Source organism: Denticeps clupeoides, chromosome 1 (assembly GCF_900700375.1).
Source record: "Denticeps clupeoides chromosome 1, fDenClu1.1, whole genome shotgun sequence".
NCBI lineage: Eukaryota > Metazoa > Chordata > Actinopteri > Clupeiformes > Denticipitidae > Denticeps > Denticeps clupeoides.
Window position 1 is genome coordinate 407,958 of NC_041707.1, and position 26,013 is coordinate 433,970.

At 51.9% G+C, this 26,013-nt stretch overlaps 2 protein-coding genes and 1 pseudogene across 2 annotated transcripts; 2 read left to right on the forward strand and 1 right to left on the reverse strand.

The window, feature by feature from the left end:
• The first annotated feature begins 361 nt into the window (after positions 1-361).
• On the forward strand, positions 362-2,063 carry LOC114802581 (cyclin-dependent kinase 2-interacting protein-like). The gene is made up of 5 exons (XM_029001619.1): positions 362-434; positions 567-726; positions 796-928; positions 998-1,127; positions 1,653-2,063. The coding sequence occupies exons 1-5, from the start codon at positions 428-430 to the stop codon at positions 1,853-1,855; spliced, it is 633 nt and encodes a 210-aa protein (XP_028857452.1). The 5' UTR covers positions 362-427; the 3' UTR covers positions 1,856-2,063.
• A 12-nt stretch (positions 2,064-2,075) lies between these two features.
• Positions 2,076-9,740, reverse strand: LOC114802573 (zinc finger protein 839-like). The gene is made up of 8 exons (XM_029001605.1): positions 8,973-9,740; positions 7,160-7,966; positions 6,813-6,977; positions 4,107-4,199; positions 3,881-4,027; positions 3,683-3,802; positions 3,480-3,597; positions 2,076-3,351 (listed from the first exon to the last, which is right to left on the reverse strand). The coding sequence occupies exons 1-8, from the start codon at positions 9,537-9,539 to the stop codon at positions 2,792-2,794; spliced, it is 2,577 nt and encodes an 858-aa protein (XP_028857438.1). The 5' UTR covers positions 9,540-9,740; the 3' UTR covers positions 2,076-2,791.
• Positions 9,741-11,908: 2,168 nt separating this feature from the next.
• On the forward strand, positions 11,909-24,921 carry LOC114791607 (tectonin beta-propeller repeat-containing protein 2-like; annotated as a pseudogene).
• The last annotated feature ends 1,092 nt before the right edge of the window (positions 24,922-26,013 follow it).

Genomic DNA, 26,013 nt, shown 5'->3' on the forward strand with positions numbered 1-26,013 from the left:
ATTAAATTGACATTCAACACAAAATGAACCCTTTTTTCTGCTTTTCTTTTTCAACGTTGTAGTTGTGATTTAAAATAAATTGATAAATGAGAAAACAGCGTTCTGGATGTTCTCTGCATCTCCGTGTGGATGAGAACACTCGTCTTTTATTACTTTAACTGATCCAGTAAACACTGTTTACCAAATGAATTTTGATTTCTGTGAAGTAAATGAGGTGACGTCTTCTTTTTTGTGTGTACAAAATGTAAATGGGCTTATATGTTTCTGTGGACAAATATATTTATATGGATTTTTAAAAAATTTTTAGAAGGCCGTTAACTCCTCCAGTCCTACAGGGGGCGACAATGATCGGATTCCGAGGTCGGGCCGCACGGATAATGACCGAAGTAGAAGAACGCAGCGTGTAAAATGCCCCCCGACTGCTGATATGGAAGGTAAGATGAACTGATATTAACCGTGTTTTAAATATAAAACTCTAGTTTCATTTTATTTTCTGTTCAGATATTAGAAATGAGCGTGTTTTGGAGTGAATATACTGTAATGAGGGACGTGTCGTGTGGCTCCAGGTAAGGCGCCCGAGGTCAGGAGAGGTCATGTAACCGGAAGTGGCAGAAAGCTGAAGGACAACGCGGCCGACTGGCACAACCTGGCTCTGAAATGGGACCGGCTGAATGACGCCGGCTCCACCTACGCCACAAACATAGTCAACTTCACCCTGCAGAAAGAGTGAGGAGAGCAGTATCATGGTGTCATGGTGAGTGGTGGTGTTCTGCTGACCTTCCTCTCTGACCACAGATCGGGGAAGGAGGCGAGTCTTCTGGCGTCGTCTGGAGGTGCCGCTGACGCCCCACCAGTCCAGGGCCTGAACCCCAGCAGCAGAGAGCTGGAGGAGGAGTGTGTCAAGCTGCAGGACGTCGTGGAGAAGATGGTGAGTTGGATCTCCAGCTTCTTCACGCCACCGTTATTTCTAATTCCTGCCTGTCCACTCCTCCTTCAGACGCGCGTTTTGTCCAAGATGGAGAAGATGGCCTCCTCTGACCAGGGCATCTGTGCGCTGGAGACGTTCCAGTTTGGGGACGAAGGGAGACCGACGCCGCTCTTCCATACCTGGTCCACCCCACACTTCGGTACGAGGAGCGTTCACATCTCAGGCCCGTTCATACGGACCGGCCCGGAATAATACAAACACGCGAGACAGTGATAGAGCCAGAACAGGACACAGTGAGACATGTCCTCTGGATATAACCATCACCGGGAAGTCACAGGGGGACGGGGGACACGAGTCCGCTGCGGCAGCAATAATCCTGATTTAAAACGTGAATTTCACGTGTACAGATGGAATATTGTACTGCAGCTCAGAGCCTCTTTCTTTATACGCGTCGTGTCACCACGTCATGAAAAGGGCGTTTCTACACTATATACGTTCACCATGTCACATGACCAGCTGCTGAACAAGTGGAATATAATTAACTACTTAATAGCAGCCTGATTAAGTGTGATGTGAAATTGAATTACAGTAAACAGGTCGTAGTGGTGGCCTAGCGGTGAAGGAAGCGGCCCCGTAATCAGAAGTTTGAGGGATCGAATTCCGACACATTTCACCGTGTGCTGTGACGTCACTTGGTATTAATGCGCGCCTCGCTCCCTCCCAGCTGCAGTTTCTTCTCGGCTGTGCGAGTCGTACAGACAGGAACTGTCTCTGAAGCGGCTGATCCTGCAGGAAGTGGCCCACACGTCCGACCCCCAGCTGGCCATGGTCTACCTCTCCTCCTGGCTCCACCAGCCCTACACCGGCGACGGCGACCGCCTGCTGCTGGAGGGCCTGCTGCTGGAGACCGGACACCGGCCGCTGTGAGGAGACGTCCCATTAAAACCGAACAGAAGGGTTCAACTTTCACGTTTACACTCGGTGACAGGGACAGTCCCCCTGGGGACACTCAGGGACACCATGTAGTAAGTGGGGTATGAACCTGGGACTTCATGCTGGTTATTATTTTATCGGATTGTATTCCCTGCTGGATGTATTCTGCATATAAAATGTAAAAACACAAATGAATCCCAAATTGACTCGCGACTGATTTTTTTTTTCTTTTAATTGTCCACATATGAAGTTCCCCTTCGTGTTTTAAACATTTTATGCCTGAAAAAACACATTCATGGCCAAATATTATATAAAAAAGTAATAAAATAGTGCAACAACTTCTCTCTTTTTTTAAACTGCCTTCAAACAGGGACATTTATCTACATATAAACATGGACACAAACAGCTCATTTAACAAAAAGCTACAGGTCTGAATAAAGGAAAACCACTGAGATTAGCCTGAATGCTGTAAGACGTATTTACATTTACTAGAGAGGGGAGAAACACTGGATGAACAGATGCTAAGCACCAGGAGCGCACGCACACACACACACACACAGTTCAGGACGGAGATGGGAAATCGAAATGCAGAAACGGCCTGTATGTAGGCCCCGCCCCTTTTCCCCTTCCAGGTGGGAAGGCTCCAGTAGAGGAAAATAGGCAAAATGGTCCTCAGATGTTGAGACACGTCAGCGTTGGGACTGCCGTCCTACTGGTGACCTGTGAGGACGTCATAACAGGAAAAAAAGGTCCTTCCCTGATTGGACAAGCCTGTCTGCATTTCAATCCAGCGACTCCGCCCCTTCCCAGTCAGAACCACCAATCCGTTCCTGATCAGGTCCAGGCCAGGGGGGTTAAGTGCTGCCGTGTGATTAATCTCCAGTAAGTGTGTGTGTGTGTGTGTGTGTGTGAGAGAGAGAAAATCACAGCTCAGGATTGAGTCCCAGACGTGACCACACCCTCGCTTTTGGCTCCGCCTGTATCAACGGCCAGCAGGACCGTCTCCAGGGCCACGCCCTGAGGGGCCTGGATGTTTATGGTGCCGGTACCACCAGGTTCGTTCACCGTGACAATGCCCTCAGAGGCCAGCCGGAGTCCACCACCTTCAGTCTGGACGTAGGTGTGCTCCAGCTTCACCTCTGAGGTCTCCACCCGACCTCCATCCTGCTGGTCTGCTGCGCCACCGTCGTTCCTGGCCGCCGTCTCCTGCTGGATCTGGTGAGTGTCACTGCTGAATGCCGGCTCCAGGTCAGATATCAGAGCCTGTTCTAGTTCCTGCATCTGCTCAGCCACGTCCACCGTGGTCCCTTCATCCTGGGACACCTCCGAGATCTCAGCCCCGGATTCACCGCGATCAGTGGCATCAGACTCGGTGGCCTGGGTTCCCTCTCCTGCCGGGGCCTCCAGAGGGGACAACGACACCAGGGGCTTCTGGGGTGGCACCTCCACAGACGTCTTCTCACCACCTCCGGTCTGGGCAGCTGCTTCCTCTGAGACATGAAAGAGCCCAAAAAATTGTATTCATAATATTAATAACAAAAATGTGCTGCTTATTAAATTATTTTTACAGAATAATAACACGGTAAGTAGTCATTTTGGGAGGCGTGGTGACCAGTACCCATTTTAGGAGCCACGTCTTTCTTCTGGCTGCTGTTGTGGTTGATCTGGTATCCATTCGTTTCTCCAGAGCAGTTCTCCATTTTGAACCTCTTTGCTGGAGGCAACATTTTCGTGTTCTGCAACACAATCATACGATAAATGAACAAATCAACCTCACACGCACCTCAGCAGCGCCACCACTCATTCCAAGTAATTCTTCACCTCCACCAGCCTCTTGGTGGCTGCAGCGTCCTGGGCAGCGCTGGTGACGGCCTGCTGTGATTGGCTGATGGGTGTTTTTACCACGGCAGGGTGCTCCATGATGCCGAGCGACTTCAACACCTGCCAAGCGACAGAAATGGTTAAATACCTCAAGCGTTGTCTTATCACGGTCATCCCCACGAGCTCCTGATCTCGAACCTCCATGTTGTGAACTTCCAGAGATGTGTGGAGGCCCTGGGTGCTGCTCGTGTGCTCCTGGGCCATCTTCTTCACCTGGGCGTGCAGCTGCTCGAACTCCTGGTAAACCTCCGAGAACTGGGCCTTCTGATGGCGCCCTCGCTCCACCTCCACACACAAAGCACAGCGTTACGGTAACACGTCCTAGAACAACATCCGAACTGCCACACATCCAAACATACGTTACCTTCAACAGGACAAAGTCCCATAACGTCGTGACTCTGGCTAGTCGTGGCAGAACCACATCCACCAAGTCCTCGTTGTCACAGTGCTGCACCACCTGCAGGACGAGGTCCGTTTACATCATCAGCATTTATCAAGTCCCAAAGAAAAACCCAGAGCCTGGTGTAGGGGGGGGTTATAAAATATCCTGATATGTTGCGGTGTCCATATTTTCTCTGGAGATACTGCGGTGCTGTCCAGGCGACGTATGTCGCAGCGTTTTTAGCTGATGAACCTCGCGGAGTCACGGCCTGCCGCCGTAAAACCGCTTTTTTTAGGCGCCGTACCTCGCAGAGTCGCGGCCTGCCGTCATTAAACCGCGTTTTAAGGCGACGTACCGTGCGGAGTCGCTGCCTGCCGTCATTAAACCGCGTTTTAAGGTGACGTACCTCGCGGAGTCGCGGCCTGCCGCCGTTAAACCACTTTTTTAGGCAACGTACCTCGCGGAGTCGCGGCCTGCCGCCGTAAAACCGCTTTTTTTAGGCGCCGTACCTCGCGGAGTCGCGGCCTGCCGCCGTTAAACCTCGTTTTCTGCCGACGTACCTCGCGGAGTCGCGGCCTGCTGCCGCTAAACCACTTTTTTAGGCAACGTACCTCGCGGAGTCGCGGCCTGCCGCCGTTAAACCGCAGTTTCTTGCGACGTACCTCGCGGAGTCGCGGCCTGCCGCCGTAAAACCGCTTTTTTTAGGCGGCGTACCTCGCGGAGTCGCGGCCTGCCGCCGTTAAACCGCGTTTTCTGCCGACGTACCTCGCGGAGTCGCGGCCTGCTGCCGTTAAACCGCAGTTTCTGGCAACGTACCTCACGGAGTCGCGGCCTGCTGCCGCTAAACCACTTTTTTTGGCAACGTACCTCGCGGAGTCGCGGCCTGCCGCCGTTAAACCGCAGTTTCTTGCGACGTACCTCGCGGAGTCGCGGCCTGCCGCCGTTAAACCACTTTTTTAGGCAACGTACCTCGCGGAGTCGCGGCCTGCCGCCCTAAAACCGCTTTTTTTAGGCGCCGTACCTCGCGGAGTCGCGACCTGCCGCCGTTAAACCTCGTTTTCTGCCGACGTACCTCGCGGAGTCGCGGCCTGCTGCCGCTAAACCACTTTTTTAGGCAACGTACCTCGCGGAGTCGCGGCCTGCCGCCGTTAAACCTCGTTTTCTGCCGACGTACCTCGCGGAGTCGCGGCCTGCTGCCGTTAAACCGCAGTTTCTGGCAACGTACCTCACGGAGTCGCGGCCTGCTGCCGCTAAACCACTTTTTTAGGCAACGTACCTCGCGGAGTCGCGGCCTGCCGCCGTTAAACCGCAGTTTCTTGCGACGTACCTCGCGGTAGTCGGCTGCCGCTGCGTTAAACCATTTTTAGGCAACGTACCTCGCGGAGTCGCGGCTGCCGCCGCGTAAACCGCTTTTTTTAGGCGCCGTACCTCGCGGAGTCGCGACCTGCCGCCGTTAAACCTCGTTTTCTGCCGACGTACCTCGCGGAGTCGCGGCCTGCTGCCGTTAAACCGCAGTTTCTGGCAACGTACCTCACGGAGTCGCGGCCTGCTGCCGCTAAACCACTTTTTTAGGCAACGTACCTCGCGGAGTCGCGGCCTGCCGCCGTTAAACCGCAGTTTCTTGCGACGTACCTCGCGGAGTCGCGGCCTGCCGCCGTTAAACCACTTTTTTAGGCAACGTACCTCGCGGAGTCGCGGCCTGCCGCCGTAAAACCACTTTTTTTAGGCGCCGTACCTCGCGGAGTCGCGACCTGCCGCCGTTAAACCTCGTTTTCTGCCGACGTACCTCGCGGAGTCGCGGCCTGCTGCCGCTAAACCACTTTTTTAGGCAACGTACCTCGCGGAGTCGCGGCCTGCCGCCGTTAAACCGCGTTTTCTGCCGACGTACCTCGCGGAGTCGCGGCCTGCTGCCGTTAAACCGCAGTTTCTGGCAACGTACCTCGCAGAGTCGCGGCCTGCTGCCGCTAAACCACTTTTTTAGGCGACGTACCTCGCGGAGTCGCGGCCTGCCGCCATTAAACCGCGTTTTCCGCCGACGTACCTCGCGGAGTCGCGGCCTGCCGCCATTAAACCGCGTTTTCCGCCGACGTACCTCGCGGAGTCGCGGCCTGCTGCCGTTAAACCGCAGTTTCTGGCAACGTACCTCGCGGAGTCGCGGCCTGCCGCCGTTAAACCGCGTTTTCTGGCGACGTACCTCGCGGAGTCACGGCCTGCTGCCGTTAAACCGCAGTTTCTGGCAAAGTACCTCGCGGAGGGGCGCGGGGCCTGCCGCTCGTGTAGTACCGCGTCTTCTGGCGACGTACCTCGTGGAGTCGCGGCCTGCCGCCGTTAAACCGCGTTTTCTGGCGACGTACCTCGCGGAGTCGCGGCCTGCCGCCATTAAACCGCTTTTTAGGGGCGATGTACCGCGAAGTACCGCGAGGCCTGCCGCTGTACCGCGAGGCCTGCCGCCATTAAACAAAAACCAAGCTTTTTTAGGCGATGTAACCTCGCGGAGTCGCGGCCTGCCGCCATTAAAAAAACCGCGTTTTCCGCCGACGTACCTCGCGGAGTCGCGGCCTGCTGCCGTTAAACCGCAGTTTCTGGCAACGTACCTCGCGGAGTCGTGGCCTGCTGCCGCTAAACCACTTTTTTAGGCGACGTACCTCGCGGATTGCCGCCATTAAGCCAATTTTTTAGGCGACGTACCTCGCGGAGTCGTGCCCTGCGCCGGAGTGCCTGCTGCTCCAAGCTTTCGTCTCCTGGGGGTTTTGGAGGACGTCCAGGCCGCCCTCGCTTTCGTGGACGTCCTGCGATTCGGGGACGCCCTGGCCTTCCTGGGCCTCTGGGGATGCCAGGTCCCCGGTGCTGAACCTGTCCAGGAATTAACATTGCGGTTTCTTACTGCAGTTATTTACAATGTTATTAAAAGTTCTAAGTTCTAATGGTCTAAACTGTATTATTGTTTCATTTCACAGATCTGCATTACTCTTTTTTCATAGCAATACATGAAAAGTACATTTTCCAAAAGCATTATGATGAAGTTCATTCTAGACCTTTAAGACACCCTGCGGTGCAACGGCATCACTCTTTATGGCTCCGCCCCTCTCGCTGACCGCCAGGATCTTTGCTGCCGGGCAGGGGGCAGCGGTGGAGATCTGGACGCTCCCGTGGGAGGGGTTGAGTTTGTAGTGTCTGGACAGACCCCCCAGGCCAATGTAGGACTTATCGCAGGTCTCACACTTGAAAGCTTTGGGTGTGAGGTTGAAGTTGACGTCAGAGACCTTCCTCTTGGCCTCCTCTTCCTCGTCCACGCTGATCTCAGAGTAATCGTCCGAGTCTGACTGGTGGCTGTCGGCCAGGTCCTCAGTTTTGATGAACTTGTAGTCTTTCACCTTGTGCTTTGGAGGACGGGACACTCTGCCGGAGCGTGTCTGCACCTTCTGGGGTTTTTTGGACCGGTTTCTTCCCTTTGGCTTCTTCTCCTCTGTCGGGGTAACCATGGGCTGGGCAGGTCTAGGGGGCGTGGTCACCGGTGGTGGTGCAGGGACAGGTGAAGACACCTGCGCACCGTTGACAGGGGTCTGGACGACTGGTTTCTGCAGCACCGGGATGACGTTGCTGACCACAGGGGTCGGCCTCTGCAGGAGGAGCTGGATGGGCGGCTCGCCGGGGCTCTGCAGGAAGTATTGCTGTTGCCCCGGCAACGGCGTGATGTGAATGATCTGGGGACTGGAGACCGCCACACCAGTGGTGGCTTTACCCACAGCTTGAGTGACAACCACTGGTTTGGACTGCAAGAGGGTCTCGCTGGCCTCGGCGCTGACCGGAACCTGGACCTGGATGTGAATGGTTTCCACCGGCTGTGGGAGAACAAGGAGGAAACCAAAGCGGTCAAATACGCATCATTATTTCTGCTGTTAATTATTATTTCACTGATTAAATCAACAACATACAAAAGGGTTAAACAGTTTATCTACGTTCATATACGATGCGAGTGGTTCTGTCACCAGGGTGGTAGTGACCTAGTGGGGAGGACACCTGCTTCCCAGGTTCAAGTCCCACTGAGCAGTGTCCCTGAGCAGGACACCAGGGGGGGACCGTCCCTGTAACTACTCGCTCTGGTAAATAGCAGCAAATAAAACTTTGTAGATTTATTGCTTGTAAGGGATTGATCATTAGTTTACAGAGTTGGGACGGTTTTTCTACCACGTCTCTACATATCAATTGACTTCAGGATTATTCATTTGATTCACAGTTTCTGAACTTTTCTGAAGATTAAAAACCTTTAAATAGTTTCACTGTTGCCAAAAATGACTCCACCGTGCAGTAGATATTTATTACAATATATCCTGGGAATATAAGCTTATTCTGGACAAAGCTCGGTATCGTGTATTAAAAATTCGTGCTCAGATTCCTTCACCAGAGCAGCAGCTACCCAGCAAAGAGAACGTTTTCCTCATTTACTGATAAATTCTTCATTAACACGCAAGAAGGCAAAGTACGTTTACATCCCAGATGCCCTTATCGACCTTGTCCAGACTTACAGCCAGTAGTGACCGGGACAGTCCGCCAGGAGACGCTCAGGGTTCAGTGTCCTGCTAAAGGACACCATGGTAGTTAGTGGGGTTCGAACCTGGGACTTCTATGTGGGTGGTAGTAGCCTAGTGGATAACACACTCACTTATGAACCAGAAGACCCAGGTTCAAATCCCACTTACTACCATCATGTCCCTGAGCAAGACACTTAACCCTGGGTGTATCCAGGGGGGGACTGTCCCTGTAACTACTGGATAAGGGCGTCTGGTAAATGCTGTAAATGTCTCCTGGGTCATGATCTGGATGTCTAGCTACTTTTGGACCACCGACCTTCTGCGGCGCCACCCGGGTCCCGTTCTGGGACTGTTGAAGCGCCACCTGCTTGGCGACGCTCTGCAGCCGCTGCGACGCGTTGTGCACCACGGGGACGGCGGCGTGCTGCTGGAGCTGCTGCGACTTGCTGACGTGCTCGATGACCTGCTGCACCTCCACCGGGGCCAGGGCGCAGCCGTGGGCCGCCGGGGGCTTGGCGGCCTGGCTCTGCTCGAAGATGCGGGCCGCCTCGCTCTCCGACACCGGGACGAGCTGCTGCTGAGCCAGCTGCTCCACCAGCTGCTTCTGCTCCTCCGCGGTCAGACCCGAGCCCTCGACGAAGCTGCCGTCCGGCTGCACGTAGATGATGGTGGTGGCGGCGCCCACGGCGCTCTCCGCCGCCTCCACGTACGACGCGACCACGCCGTGTTCGTACTGACCCGCGGCGGGCTGCTCCGAGGCCGCTCCCCGGAAAATCTCCCCGGCGACCACCAGCTGGCCGAGCGACAGCACCGCGTCGCCGCTGGCGGCCTCCGCCGCTCTGGCCCCGGACTTGTTGCCGCCGCCGTCGTCGTTGTCCGCCATTTTGACTGCTGGGAAACGGCTGAAGCGTGCTAACGAGCTCGGCGTCGTGACCCGGCTGTGACCCTCAGGCGCGGTCGGGGCTACGCGGGCGGCTCGTCTTGGACGAATATCGATCAGGCCGGGACATGATCGGGAACTGTGACCGTACAGAGAGCAGGATGCTACCCAGAGCCGCGGCGGAGCGAGGCGTCATGTGACGCGCTTTCCGCTTCCGGCTCTTTAAATGGCGAAACTGCGGCGCTGGCGCCTCCATTGGGGCTCTAACGTCCGGCATAAACACTCAACCCGGCCAATAAACCGTCAACTAAATCATTTTATACGTGGAGGTGGCTCCGGTGGCTGAAACTGCGGCCCTGGCGCCTCCATTGGGGCTCTAACGTCCGGCATAAACACTCAACCCGGCCAATAAACCGTCAACTAAATCATTTTATACGTGGAGGTGGCTCCGGTGGCTGAAACTGCGGCCCTGGCGCCTCCATTGGGGTTCTAACGTCCGGCATAAACACTCAACCCGACCAATAAACCGTCAAATAAGCCAGCTTATACGTGTAGATGGTTCCGGTGGCTAAAACTGCGGCCCTGACGCCTCCATTGGGGCTCTAACGTCTGGCATAAACCGTCAAATAAATAATTCTATATGTGGAGGTGGCTGCGGTGGCTAAAACTGTGGCCCTGACGCCTCCATTGGGGCTGTAACGTAAACCGTCAAATAAACAATTCTATATGTGGAGGTGGCTGCGGTGGCTGAAACTGCGGCCCTGGCGCCTTCATTTGGGCTCTAACGTCCGGCATAAACACTCAACCCAGCCAATAAACCATCAAATAAACGACTCTATACGTGGAGCGTCAAAGACTGACATGCCCCCTTTTTCGTTGTATTCCTGGTTTTTAGTGAACTAGAACTGATTACTTCATCAATGGTAACATGAAAGCACGTTGTAAGTCGCTCTGGATACGGGCGTCTGCCAAATGTCTTAAATGTTCTTTACCCTTTAGTCACTTCGAAGGATGTCATGTCATGGAAATATTTATTGTTTTTTATTAAGCACATTGTATGATATATAATTATATATATATTATTAGTGAAAAGCAAAGTCATTTTGAAACGCTGCAGCACAGCACACAGTGACACTGTGAAACGTGTCCTCTGTATATCACCCTTGGTGAGCAGTGGGTACCATGACAGGTGTGTGGGGACGGAACCGAGATCAAGTGGACCTCAGTGGCAACCTCCTGATTGCGGGTCCACTTCCTTAACCGCTAGGTCCCCACTGCCCCACTATGTGATTATTAGAAGGGTTAAAAAAGGTAAAAACTAATGTTGGGGTGATCCTGATTCCACAGTCTACGTGCGGGAAACGTGCAGGATTTACCACATTTTGGTAAGGAGCACAGGCAGCAAGTGCAAAGAAGGCAGAATTGGTGATGTGTGAGTTCGCTTTTTGCAGTGCACGTAAATGAGGTACTGTGCTCAAAGTGACACAGACGAAGAAAACCTTCATAATTATATGACTAGAATAAGACTCAGCAAGGGGAACCCATCCTCAATTGCTCAAAGCATATTTCTTATCATTTGCAGAAATGGCCCTTTAATGCTTAGATGTGGCCCTGCATGATGGATATCACAGCCTGATTCACTTAAACCATGTGACATAGTCAACCAGCAAACATTTTTATTAAAAACACAAACCTAGCGTCAATACGCATTACTTCTTTAAAAGTTTGCTGAGGTTTTCATACATTTTAAACCAGGAAACTAGTGGTGGCCTAGCGGTTAAGGAAGTGGCCCTGTAATCAGAAGGTTGCCGGTTCGAATCCCGATCTGCCAAGGTGCCACTGAGCAAAGCACCGTCCCCACACACAGCTCCCCGGGTGGTGCCCACTGCTCACTCAGGGTGATGGGTTAAATGCAGAGGACAAATTTCACTGTGTGCACTGTGTGCTGTGCTGCTGTGTAACACATGTGACAAACACTTCACTTCTAATAATTACAGTCACAAGCCTTATGCTTTACGATATTGCACAATACCTCTCTTTTCAGGATTTGTTGCCAGCAATTGGATGCACAGTTATTAACAACAACTATAAAGTGCAACAGGGAATTTCAGTGTGGGATCCCCTGGGGGGTTTTATTTGGACTAGTTAGTACCCACAGAGGGTTAGACTAGCACACACTCTCCTCTGTTAATTAACTATGAGCGTAAATTAAAGTTTCTCTGAAAAGATGAGGCATGGTGTATGATATTATCTGCATCTCTTCCAGATTCCTGGATATTTGGAACAGGACTGGGTCCCCGGTGTTGCTTCTGCCCGGACTCGCTGCAGGATGTTGACCAATGGGAGAGCCCCGCCGACCCACGTGACATGACCCGGAAGTGCGAGCCGAGCCGCCAGTCTCGGTGTTTGTTGTTGACGGCATGGCGGCAGCGGCGGGCGGCGTCGGCCGCGGATTCGGACGGCGTTCCCAGCACGACGCCGCTGCTAACGTCGCGGAGGATTTCCTGAGACCGTAAGCCGCTGTTACGTCGAGGCTAGCGGCGACGCTGCTAACTTCTCCAGCGGTCGTCCGCGCTTCTTCCGTGTAGATTTTAGTTCTAGATTTTAGATGGATGGAGATGGTGAATGAAGACGCCAGAGGCCTCCTGCAGCAGCAGAACTGTGACCGGCACCCACGTCACGGTCCTCCTGTAGGCTGAGAATAACGCCATGACGGACGGACGCGGGGCTTGGTCGATCTTCACTGATTATTTCCTCGTTAGGGCCACTTTCTCCCCCAATTAAATCAATAATTCATGGTTGCCCAGAAGGGATGCTCCGGGGAAGCTCGATTATATATTTACATGTTGTCCGTTATGCATTCTTGTGATGAGGAGCATGCGAATGATGGATGGATCGATAAATTGATGTCTTTATTGTCACTATACAGCTACGGTGTGGCAACGTATGGATCAAAACCAGCAGATGCACATTTAAGCTCGGGTTTTAAACAAAGATAAATAGAACATAAGTAAAAAATTAAAGTAAGCGGGTAAGATGATGAGTTATTACATTGCATTTCCTTCCCAGGGTGTGGTGAAGTAGCCATGGCAACGCAGAACCCCGCCCTCCCGCTGCGGGAGTTCTGCCCGCTCTACTACCTGCTCAACGCCATCCCCGCCAAGGTGCAGCGCGGCTTCCGCTCGGCGCTGGTCTACCTGACGGCGCTGGACAGCAGCGGCGACTACATCGCCGTGGGCAGCAGCATCGGCATGCTGTACCTGTACTGCCGGAGGATCGGCCAGATGAACAAGTACAACCTGGAGGTGAGGAGGCGGGCGGCGGCGGCCGGCCGACCCCGCCCACTGCCGCCGCCGCGCCCTGACCGCTGCCTCTCCGCTCCACGCAGGGCAAGTCGGAGCCCATCACCGCCGTCAAGCTGCTGAGCTGCTTTGACGACCTGGTGGCGGTGGGGACGGCGTCCGGACGCGTGTCCCTCTTCCAGCTGGTCTCGCAGCTGCCGGGCAGGAACAAACAGGTAAAACTTTACTTTACTTTACTTTACTTTACTTTACCCTCCAGATGCTTCTATTCAAAGCGACTTACAAGAGGAAAACACCAGCAATTCTCTTTCGGTTTCTATAGATTTTGAGTTTATAAAACTAAGAGTCCTGATAAGGCCGAACTTGTCAGGAATAGAGCATGCTGGGAATTGTTAAGTGCTAGACAAGGTTTTTTTTGTGAGTGTGTATGTGTGTGTTTGATTCTGAATCAAACGTCTGAAATACTTTTTGACCCCGTGAAGAGGGGATTTTTAGTCTGGTTTCGTGTGTAGATCTGAGAGGGCGTGCAGGAGTGTATCTGTTGGTGTAAGAGGGAGAACTTCCATGTACAGCCCTGTAGGCACCATCAAGGATTTAAACTCGATGCGAGCAGCTACCGGGAGCCGGTGGAGAGAGGTGAGAGGAGGCGGGATGTGGGTGTGTTTCTGCTGGTTGAAGATGAAGATGCCATATTTTGGATCATCTGGAGGGGTTTTATGGTGACCGCAGAGGCTCCGGCCAGGAGAGAGTTACAATAGTCCGTTGCCTGGTCACCCTGCCTTTTCACCCTCAGAACTTCACCTTTCACCCCCATATTCAGCTCATTAATCCGCCGTGGACGTGATTAATGATTTTTTTTATTGGGGGCGGGGCAGCTGAGGCGCTTCGACGTGGTCGGCCTGCACAAGAGCTCGGTGACGGCCCTGGCCTGGAGCCCTAACGGGATGAAGCTGTTTTCCGGAGACGATAAGGAAAAGTGGTGTATTCTGCTGTGGACCTGGACCAGGTGCGTCTGGAGAACGGAGGTTCAGGTTGGTGTCGGGCTGGCGCTAACGCTCTTCAACGCGTTCCAGGGCGTGTGCAACCCCGTGGTCTTACTGGAAGAACCATCAGCCATCGTACAGCTGGACTACAGTCAGAAGGTGCTGCTGGTGTCCTCCTGCCAGAGATCCCTGCTCTTCTACACCCAGGAGCAGTCGATCCAACAGCTGGGCACCAAGCCCCGCAAAAGGTAGCGTCCACGCCGCCCACCTCCACGTGACGAGGACCAGCTCTCGGCCCGGTTACAGGCAGGACTGTGCAGCCACGCCCAAGTCAGGCGTGCTTAAACCATGTTAAATTACGCAGAGTGCGCGTTAAACAGGAGCAATAAACCTGCACGCCACTGCGTAGTGGAGGAAGAAGTCGCTGCAATACTGCAATATATATTTACATATTACAACTTGGCTCAAATTCAGGCCGATTCAGGCTCCGTTTTTATCGATAGCGATACAGAGTACTCAATAAAAACAGGATTTAAATTTACAGGTAACAGCTTTAATCATATAATTTAATTTAACAAAAAAACCAAGGGACTAGTTGGAATTAAGAAAATTTATTTGTTTTATTATTTATATAAGAACGTGGTGGAGACGCAGGAACCCCACACTTTCTACCTCCGAGAGTGGCTGGACATTCGATAATTTCCTGTGTTATTTCCACAGCACGTGGATCTCTGGACATTTTCTCTCGTCTGTGTGTTGGTTTAAAGCAGGATAAACTCTTTGTATTTTAGGTTCTTGGTTAAATTACTTGTGTTAAATGCGCTACCTTTTGAGCCTCTGGACATTTTCGCTTGACAATTTGCAGTTGGCCTTTGTTTTGTCGTCTTCATTCACGTTGAAATAGTTGCACACGTCTGACATGTCTAACCCCGCCTTCTCCCCGCTTATACACACACACTTATATACACACACGCTTATACACACACGCACACACTTATACACACACATACATATACATACATACATACATACATACATACACAAATACACATATACACACACACACACATATATACACACATACATATATACATACATACACAAACATACACACATATATATACACACACGCTTATACACACACACACACTTATATACACACACACACACTTATATACACAAACATACACACATATATATATACACACACTTATACACACACACACTTATATACACACACACACTTATATACACACACACATATACATACATACATATATACATACATACACAAACATACACACATATATATACACACACACACTTATATACACACACATATACATACATACATACATATATACATACATACACAAACATACACACATATATATACACACACTTATATACACACACACACATATACATACAAACATACACACACACATATATATATACACACATATATACATATATACACACATTTGCACACACACACATTTGCACGCACACATATACACACACCGGTTCGGATCGGCTCTAACATGAACTTTACCGCGTTGCAGCAACGGCAGGTTTGGCGCCTGCTTCCAGCCGGCTCTGTGTAAACAGAGCGACCTGCTGGTGTTCGCGGCGCGGCCCGGTCTCCGCCTCTGGCGTACGGACGTGAGGGGCCGCGTGGGCGAGACCCACGTGCTGAAACCGCTCTTCAACCAGGAGGTGCCGCAGTTCGAGCTCTTCCCCCGCCCCAGCCCCGCCGGGGGGTGCCGGCCCTGCGACCGGCAGCTGGGCGTGGTCTCCTGCTTCCTGAAGGAGGGATGGCTGCTCAGCTGGAACGAGTACAGCGTCTACGTGCTGGACTGCACCAATCAGGTAAAGGCGGCGGGGACCAGAGTGTGGGGACATACTAGAGGTCTCCACCGTCCACAAGACCAGGATTTGATCTGTGATTCTATCTAATTGTGATAAATTAGGATGAGTTAAAACCGATGCTTCCCCGTTGCACTGCATGTGCAGTAATGCAGTATAATGCAGAATGCGGTTTGTTTTTGTTTGTGGCAGGTCATCGTCGGTGGGCTGGAGAGCTGCGGGGACATCGTGTCCGTGTCATGCACGGAAAACGAGATCTTTATCCTGAAAGGAGACCGGGACGTTGTTCGGATATCCAACTGCCCCGAGGGTCTCTCCTCCAGCTGTACGTACATTTATGGGGGCAGCTGTGCAGAATGAGAGAATTCGAGTAAAGTGAAGTGATGGTCATTGTGAAACACTGCAGCACAGCTCACGGTGCGCACAGTGAAATGTGTCCTCTGTATTTAACCATCACCCTTGGTGAGCAGTGGGTAGCCATGACAGGCGCCCGGGGAGCAGTGTGTGTGAACCTAAGTGGTACTTTGGGATTGGAACCGGCAACCTTCTGTTTACGGGGCGCTTCCTTAACCGCTAGGCCACCACTGCCCCCTATTGGATCTCAGCAACCAAACTTATTAAAAAAATTAACAAATAAGTAATCTGCAGAGAAACACCTAACTTACTCTCTCTTTCTCGTCAGTGTCGGACCTCTCTCTACGCCTCACCTCCCCTCTCTCCACCCCCACCATTCTGCTCCCACCCAACGGCGCCGTGGAGACGGCTCAGCCAATCAGGACCATGGCCATCGTGTCCGAACCGGACGTGGAGGACGTGGAGTTGGTGGAGGAGGTGCTGGAAGACGGCGCGCGGTTCCCCCTGGAGGGGGAGAAGATGGAGGAGGGCGACGTCTTGGTGTTCAGCCGCAGCAGTTCGGTGACGTCCGTGGACACGGCGGGCACCAGTGACGTCTCGACCTCTGACCTGTCCAGCAGCCGCTACAGCACCCTGACCCACGAGGACCTGCAGCAGGAGTTGGTGGTCAAAGCCATCAAGGTGAAGAAGAAGGGCAGGAGGAGACGGCAGGGTGAGACTAGTGGCTCCGCCCACACATTTATTTCTTATATAGCCCATAATTACATACAGTACGTCTCAATGGACTTTGACAGGCCCTACAGTCGACACCCCAACACTTGACCCTTCTGCACACAGGGGAAAAACTCCACACAAAAAACAGTCTAGGAGAGAGAAAAAAGGGGGGAAGAAACGTTGGGAGGGAGTGATAGAGAGAGGGTAGAGTGAGCCATCAGGTGGTGTCAGTGCAGGGTTGGTGATTGTCCAATACGACCGTGGTATGTTACCGGTATGATGAGGTCACATTCGTTAAACCCCTTCTTGTTGTGTGTTCCCCCCCACGCAGATAGTGGTAGCCGTGGCAACCGCGTTTCGGAGCGTAACAGCTGGTCGGAGAGCGTTTTTGTGGCCAGCAGTGAGCTGAGCAGCACCCCCATGAGCGAACCGGCTTCAGACCTCACGGACTTCCAAAGCAGCGGCACGCCCGACCATGAGGTGGCGTACTCGCACTCCCTCCCCGCCGACCCCTGTGACCCTGCCGGTTCCACAGGCCCGTCGGAGCTGGCGCTAGAGGCTTCAGAGGCCTTTCAGCTAGAACCTCTCACCCGCACCCATGAAGTGGAGCAGCAGATGAATCACGAGTCAGAAAACGCAGATGCTGACGGCTCGAAAGCGGACTCCACAGAGGTCGTGACCCCCGACGTGGACCTGCTGCTGAAGTGCACCTTCCCCTACACGCTGACGTCACAGGAGCCAGAACACGCAGAGGACGACCCCCCGACCTCCAGCCGCCTGGGGAGACCTGGAGCTGGACCTGCCCATCCGGCCGCTGGGCTACACACCCCCTCGCCTGAGCCCTCGCCATCGCCCTCTAGTGACGAGGAGGACATCTACGGTCACGGGCTGCCCGCCTCCGCTTCCCGGAATACGCTGAAGGATGCGGTCGAGGAGCTGCAACTTCGGGGGACCAGGCACCAGGAGCAGGAGGAGGCACGACTGCACAAGTCCGACCAGGTGACTTTCCAGACGTATGTAGGACTAGTCTGAGGACAATCCGGTGAAAATCAGTGAGGGATCTAGCTTTTAGCTGAAAGATAGCTAAAAAATATCGATTTTCTATCCTTAATCATGAGATCTGATCTGTACCATATCCAAAAACATATTAATTTCTGGTATTCTTCACTTTCCATACAGATGCCAGCTATAAAAAAAAACACTTAACATACGTCTTTTATGAATTCATTTCAAGACAGTAAAACATTTTAATGGTTTTAGTCACATTATGTTAAGGCCTCGTTCACACCTGAACACTGGCTGTAACACACTCGCCTATGAACCAGAAGACCCAGGTTCAAACCCCACTTACTACCATTGTGTCCCTGAGCAGGACACTCCATTTACAGCATTTACCAGACGCCCTTATCCAGAGTGACTTACAATCAGTAGTTACAGGGACAGTCCCCCCCCTGGAACAACTTAGGGTTAAGTGTCTTGCTCAGGGACACAATGGTAGTAAGCGGGACTTGAACCCGGGTCTTCTGGTTCACAGCCACTAGGCTACTACCACACTCCAGGGGGGGACTGTCCCTGTAACTACTGACTGTAAGGCGCTCTGGATAAGGGCGTCTGGTACATGCTGTAAATGTAAAATGTAAATGTAAACACTGACCGTATTTCGGAGCGTCCACACAGGCGTTCAGCACCAGCGTTCATCCGCGAGCGGCGGAATCGAACGCAGCTACAAAGCGCAGTATAAACGCGTGTGTCATTCCGAACGCTGTGGTCAGATCAGTCTGCCAACGTCACTTTTTAACTAGAAGATCACCAAGCATATATACATCATCCTAAAACCCGTCTTTCTATAAAATAAAAGTGGTGACGTGATGGCGCCTCGGCTTCTGTTTTCTGCCAGATGGCAGAAAGCTGGATGGGCTACTCCGGCCCTGGCTGTGGAATCCTGAGCCTGGTGGTGACCGATCGGCATGTGTGGTGTCTGGACTTTAAAGGCACGTTGTACTGCAGTCCCCTGCCCAACGGGGGCCTGTGCTGGCAGCGGTTCGAGGAGAACGTCCAGCAGGTGGCGCTGTCCCCCACAGGTGAGGGAGATATGAGGAGTGTTGCCCTGGATGAGGGAGAAGGGTGAGGCGGGGCTGATGCTGGCCGATGGTTTCAGGCGCGCTGCTGTGGAAGGTGGAGCAGAAGAGCATGACGGCGTACGCCTGCGGCAAAGTCACCATCAAAGGCAAGAGGCACTGGTACAAAGCCCTGACCGAGACGGCCTTCGTGGCCCTGAGCGAAGACAGCGCCTGGATCGTCCGCACCAACGGAGACGTGTACCTGCAGACAGGTGAGCGCTCTTCTCCCCTCCCGGTTTTTCTGGCTACACGTGTGCACCGTGTTGTGTTTTTGAGTCATTGAATATTGATTAGTTTCTATATTAAATTGGTCTGTTCCCTGTCGTCCACCAGCAGGGGGCGCTGTATGCATTCACCAGGCAGGGCCAAACAGGCGTAGACCATGACATTCGCCGGCTCGTTTTAGGAAGTGTGCGTGCAGCCAAAGCAGAGATCATACCTCAGGCTTTACATAAGCAGGTTATTCCCACAAATCCCACATTTTCATAATCCCACCTTTACTGCAAACAGCATCATTACAGCCAGTACCGTCCCCTGAATCATGTCTCGTGTAATGAAGTTGCATATACTTCATTGTTACTTCGTTGACACTCTGTGTGACATCCGTGACCTTTAATAACACACAATAACTCCCCGATGGAGACCGTGTCTGAACACAGAATCAATCTTAAATACTTGACACAACCGTAGAACGGTTTCTATGACAACATTAATTTCTAATATACAGTACGTCTCAGTGGCGTTTTTTGTTTTGCATCGTAGCGCAGTCGTCACACGTCATGTCTTTAATCGTATAATCAGACATGCAGAAAAGGTCGCACTGTGCAGTCTGATGTTGTGAAGGACGTTTTGGAATTGTACGCCATGACGTGATTATTTGATAAAGTCCCGGTGAAGTGTGAGGTCGGAAATTGTGTAAAAGGTTTGTTTTTTTTTGTTTTTTGGGAGTTGGAATCTTGGTTCTGGGGTTTATAGTGAATACCGCTAAAAATAATTAGATGTATTTATATTATAATTAGATTTTTTTATTTTTTTTTTTAAATATATTGACTTGATCTGTGTCCTGCGGCTGATGTAGTGTTTCTAACGAAGGAGTGATGTGTGTGTGCAGGCCTGAGCGTGGAACCGGCCGTGTGCGCGTGCCGTGCGGGTGGAGTGCCCGTGTCCCCTGGCGCAGGTGTGTGCCCGTGGGGGCGTGGTCTGGGCGATGAGCGAGCAGAGGGGGCTGTTCTACCGGGAGGGGCTCAGCTCGTACTGCGCCGAGGGAGAGGTGTGGAAAAAACGACAAAATCAGGTCATTCTCACACCCACACACACAAAATAACATTTCTACACCATAGTTGTACATGGAAAGATATGAAATGCCTGTCAGCCTTATTTTGATCTTTAGTACGTGAGAATAAAAATGTTTGTCAAAGCACTTCTGGGTTCTGGTTCCGGGTTTGCTGGTCCATTTATAAAATTTGTGGAATTTGTACAGTCGAGCGGATGGTGGAACAGGAGTCCTGCATGCATTATCACAATGATGGACTCTTTTTCTGCTTTTCAAGTTGATCTACATTATTGGGACATGGACACAATTCCGATTATTTTCAGAATTCTATACGCCACCTCAGTGGATTCATATCATATTGACAGCAACAGATTCCAAATGCAAATATCAGACTTGAAATGGACTGTAGACCTGTTACCTGCTCGCTGAGGATGAGCAGCCAGGCGTCGCGCTACTTTACAAGTGTGAGCTTGTATGTACACCGTTCGGCTGATGTAAATACCCGCGAGGTCTCGCTCGCTTGCTGTGTCTGGTTCTGTGGTGCAGTGAGATCCAGGGCATGGAGCCCATGTGCATCGCCCTGGGCGAGAACTGCACCCTGTGGTCGCTGGACACCAGCGGGAGACTGTGGTTCAGGACCGGAGTCACAACCAAACAGCCTCAGGGAGAAGATCAGCACTGGTGGCAGGTCAGAAGACACACGCCCCATGGCAACACCCTGTGTGTGTGTGTGTGTGTGTGTGTGTGTGTGTGTAGGGTGGTAGTAGCCTAGCGGGTAACACACTCGCCTACGAACCAGAAGATCCGGGTTCAAACCCCACTTACTACCATTGTGTCCCTTAACCCTGAGTGTCTCCAGGGGGGGACTGTCCCTGTAACTACTGACTGTAAGTCTCTCTGGATAAGGACGTCTGGTAAACATGTAAATGTCTTTGTGTTGTGGATATTGATCTATATCTCTCAAATGTCAAGTTCATGTTACTGATGGGTGAGAACCATGCGGCTGTAGGTGAATCGTTCAAATGAAAGTTACTGATCAGCTTCTTTTTTGGCAAAAGGACATGGATAAAGTTATTAAACAAAAAATCAAATGACTTTACACTGAATCCACAGAAGCAGGCGCTTGTGACTAATTCAGAAATTTAAAATGTATTATTTCAAATAAAATGTTGCTCATTATGTATTCTGTCATCATACAGAAATGTGTTATAAAGAATGAAATCAACACACAATAGAGGGTCTATTTATTTGTCTTTGCTCTCCTGAGAAGTTGCCAAAATCTCATTTACGGCAATATGGTTCTCACCCTTAAAATTTATAACGTAAAATGTTAATATTTGTAATGATCATGTATAAAATAAGCAGAAACAACTTGAAGGACTGGTGTCCATATCATATCGTGACAGGTGAGCATCACCGACTACGTGGTCTTCGACCAAGGCAAGCCTGTTCCAGACGCTCATACACACGCCACTCAGAGTGTTGCCCACGGCGACGCGGGTGCCCGTGGAGCGCGTGGCAGAATGTCTGCGCGTGGCGTTCCTCTCCCAGCAGTCCCAGGGACAGCCCAGCCTCATCACCGCCAGCCCAGCGGCGTGTGGATCGCCTCGGACGCAACGACTTCCACGTGGCCAAGGGCAGCCTGATTGGTATGAGCCTGATCCCCGCCCGACACAATGATTAACTCTGGACCAATCACAGCGCGGCTCGTTGGCTGGTGTTAATGCAGATCAGATCAGAGTGGATGCTGAGAAGCAATGAGTGGTAGTAGCCTAGCGGGTAAACACACTCGCCTGTAGACCCAGGTTCAAACCCCACTTACCACCATCGTGTCCCTGAGCAAGACACTTAACCCTGGGTGTCTCCAGGGGGGGACTGTCCCTGTAACTACTGACTATGAGGCGCTCTGGATAAACTCTGTAAATGTAAATGTTGGGGGACACTCACACTGATGTCCCCAATTAATTATGTTGATTCCTCAGCTCTACTCTGTCATTTCAGGGACGTACTGAACGTCGTGGTCCCCAGAGGAACCGTCTCTTCTGCTAAATGGGCGTTTATTTTCTGCTCTGCCCTCCCCTACAAAAAAAGGTAGTGTGGGACGCAGTGCACCTTCCTCCCGGCCCACATGCAGCTATTAAATATAAAGCGTTTGTTGTATCCACGTGTAAGTAAATTGAATGTGTGTTTTGTGTGTGTGTGTGTGTTTGTGTGGTGTGTGTGTGGTCTTGTAGGAAGCTACCTGTGGCTCGGCCAGAGCCGGAAGGATTTGTTCTGCATTTGGGACAGAGACGCACAGCTCCGCCCCTCCACAGTGCAGCTTCCAACAGAGGCTGAGATGGTGCAGCTCTCTGCCTGCAGTGATGCATTGTGGGGGCTGGACCTGTACGGGGACGTACACATCCGCCCGCTCAGCGCGGGCTGTCCCACCGGCATCCACTGGACCCTGCTGGACCTCAGTCAGCTCGGTGAGTCCCCAGTTGGCCTAGCGGGTTCTAATCCCGATCCACCAAGGTCCCCACACGCTGCTCCCACGGGCGCCTGTCATGGCTGCACATTGCTCGTAAGGGTGATGGGTTATGTCACCATGTGCTGTGGTGTCACATGACAGTTAAGCACTTTGGCATATACCTGTGGAACTGGTTCCATGTTCTACCTGGTACCTTGCAGCCCCGTCTCTGTTTGTGTTGTTCTGTGTACATGAACGTGTGTAGAAACACGTTGCTATTTGGAGTGCAGGTGCATTCTGGACATGTCTTCGTCAAATGTCAGCGGTCTGGACGGAGTCGGGTGGCGGCTGCTGACGCACCCGCTGGCCACATGATCGTATTTACACACGGTCCCCCGAGGGTCCACCAAACCGCCGTCCTGCCTCACAGTGTCTCCGCGTCCACCGGGTCACTGTCCCTCCCACACCACGGCGTGATGTGAAGGTGTCTTGGAAGGTGCTTGTAGTTTGTTGTAGTTTCAGACGCTTGTGCTGGTAGTTATTTGGCGCTCGTGTGTCCAGATGATGATGTTTGGGGGTGTCGGTGGGGGTTTTAAATTTGTCTCGCAGCAGCTGCTGCTTATGTAATACGTGATGAAGTTGCTGGATGGAGGTGGTCAAGCTGGAGCCCACAGTGCTGCTCAGGTGTTCTGTTCATGTTCCAGTGGCGTTACGAGACTTCAGCGCAGCACACGGTGACACAGTGAAACGTGTCCTCTGTATTTAACCATCACTCTTGGTGAGCAGTGGGCACCATGACAGGCGCCCGGGGAGCAGCGTGTGGGGACGGGACCGAGATCAAGGGGACCTCAGTGGCACCTCTGCGGTTTGGGATTCCATTCCGGCAACATTCCGATTACGAGTACGTTTCCTTAGCTGATAGGCCACCACTGCTCCCATTCACGTTCCTTCACACGCTTCTCACACTGAGCAGTGCGACGTGGACACAGCATGTCCTGAAGACTCTGTGGTGGGCGTGTTGCTTCAGGTCCACGCCTTCTGTGGTCAGACCCACGTATCTGGTAGTGTTTGTAAGAACATCCTGGCGCTCTAGTCGTCTCTTTATTCAAGGTCACAGCAACCGGACTGTGGGTGTGTGTGTGTGTGTGTGTGTGTGTGTGTGTGTGTGGTGTGTGTGTGTGTGTGTGTGTGTGTGTGTGTGTGTGTGTGTGTGAACACTCACCCTGATGGAGCTGGAAATAGAGCAGCATGTGATGATGCAGGCAGCTGTAACCTTGCCCGTTTTTGGGTGCTGTGTGTGTGTGTTGAGGCTCGCTGAGGGTGCAGAAGCTTTTTTTAGCCCCTGTCCCTGACTGTGACCCCCCGTCCACACCTCCTCCTGGCTGCAGATTACATAAGACTTCGTAAGGTGCAGCAGGAATTACATCAAATTCAATCATCTTTCCACCAATAGTGATCAGAGCTCTCCGATCAGACCGATTTCCAATACGTGCAGACCGTTCATCTCACTGGGAACTCCTGGAAATCAGGGTTTTATTTCTTTATAAAAATGTACAATTCTAATTGTTGTTATTTTAAAGATCCCTGGTGGAGACCGCTAGCCAATAATAGTAATTATTAAATAGTGGTGGCAGTGGTGGCCTAGCGATCTGCCAAGGTGCCACTGAGCAAAGTACTGTCCCCTGTCATGGTGCCCACTGCTCACCAAGAGTGATGGTTAAATACGGAGGACACATCTCACTGTGTGCACCGTGTGCTGTGCTGCAGTGTTTCACAATGACAATCACTTCACTTTTTCACTTTAATACGTGTGGCACGTTGGATCGTTGTTCCAGAAATGAATAAAGTGTCCCAGCAGTATAACATGCAGGAACAGCACCCAGAGTTCAAGGCTCTTAGATATTTTATTTATGAAATAGCAACAAGGATTGATGACAAATGTCCATACTGTGATGTCATGTCTCCCAGATGTGCTGCATGACCCGCGTGTGGTGACAGTGTGACCCTGCCCCGTTGTCATCTGTGTGTTCGGTTTTTCAGGACATGCCAGACTCATCAGCCTGTCATGCGGCAGTCAGAACGTGTGGGCGTGTGACACGAGTGGGATGGTCTACTTCCGTGTGGGGACGCAGGCCCTCAACCCCAGCATGATGTTACCTGCCTGGATCAGCATTGAGCCACCTGCTCTGGTATTTTTACACACACACACACAACACACACACATACTCACACACTTTCCAAAAAATGTATGTTCCTATCAACATATAAATGCACACAAAAGCTGGCTGCTTTTGGTCCAGAACTAGGTTTTTCCATACTTTCTCAGCCAAGTACTAAGGTTTTAGTTCTAGGTAAGTAAACCGGCCCTGAAGGTGCTTCTCCCTGTGTTGGACCTGTTGTTCCGTACCTGTGTTGGACCTGTTGCCGTGTACCTGTGTTGGACCTGTTGCCGTGTACCTGTGTTGGACCTGTTGCCGTGTACCTGTGTTGGACCTGTTGCCGTGTACCTGTGTTGGACCTGTTGCCGTGTACCTGTGTTGGACCTGTTGTTCCCGTGTACCTGTGTTGGACCTGTTGCCGTGTACCTGTGTTGGACCTGTTGCCGTGTACCTGTGTTGGACCTGTTGCCGTGTACCTGTGTTGGACCTGTTGCCGTGTACCTGTGTTGGTGTGTACTTGTGTTGGACCTGTTGCCGTGTACCTGTGATGGACCTGTTGTTCCGTACCTGTGATGGACCTGTTTGTGTGTACCTGTGTTGGACCTGTTGCCGTGTACCTGTGTTGGACCTGTTGCCGTGTACCTGTGTTGGTGTGTACTTGTGTTGGACCTGTTGCCGTGTACCTGTGTTGGACCTGTTGCCGTGTACCTGTGTTGGACCTGTTGCCGTGTACCTGTGTTGGACCTGTTGCCGTACCTGTGTTGGTGTGTACTTGTGTTGGACCTGTTGCCGTGTACCTGTGATGGACCTGTTGCCGTGTACCTGTGATGGACCTGTTGCCGTGTACCTGTGTTGGACCTGTTGCCGTGTACCTGTGATGGACCTGTTGCCGTGTACCTGTGATGGACCTGTTGCCGTGTACCTGTGATGGACCTGTTGCCGTGTACCTGTGATGGACCTGTTGCCGTGTACCTGTGATGGACCTGTTGCCGTGTACCTGTGTTGGACCTGTTGCCGTGTACCTGTGATGGACCTGTTGCCGTGTACCTGTGTTGGACCTGTTGCCGTGTACCTGTGGTTGGACCTGTTGCCGTGTACCTGTGATGGACCTGTTGGTTGTATCTGTATTGGTGTGTACCTGTGTTAGACCTGTTGGTGTGTACCTGTGATTAAGCTATTGGTTGTATCTGTGTTGGACATCTGTTGGACGTTTGGTTGGACCTGTTTGCTGTGTACCTGTGATGGACCTGTTGG

Bases quoted from the DNA above. Each gene is read 5' to 3' on its own strand.
- LOC114802581 (XM_029001619.1), top strand. The intron at 727-795 runs GTGAGGAGAGCA...CTCTGACCACAG, and splicing joins AACTTCACCCTGCAGAAAGA to ATCGGGGAAGGAGGCGAGTC. The intron at 1,128-1,652 runs GTACGAGGAGCG...GCTCCCTCCCAG, and splicing joins CTGGTCCACCCCACACTTCG to CTGCAGTTTCTTCTCGGCTG.
- LOC114802573 (XM_029001605.1), bottom strand. From the start codon at position 9,539: ATGGCGGACAACGACGACGGCGGCGGCAACAAGTCCGGGGCCAGAGCG. The intron at 6,978-7,159 runs GTCTAGAATGAA...ATTCCTGGACAG, and splicing joins CACCGCAGGGTGTCTTAAAG to GTTCAGCACCGGGGACCTGG. The intron at 3,803-3,880 runs GTTCGAGATCAG...GTCGCTTGGCAG, and splicing joins TGGAAGTTCACAACATGGAG to GTGTTGAAGTCGCTCGGCAT.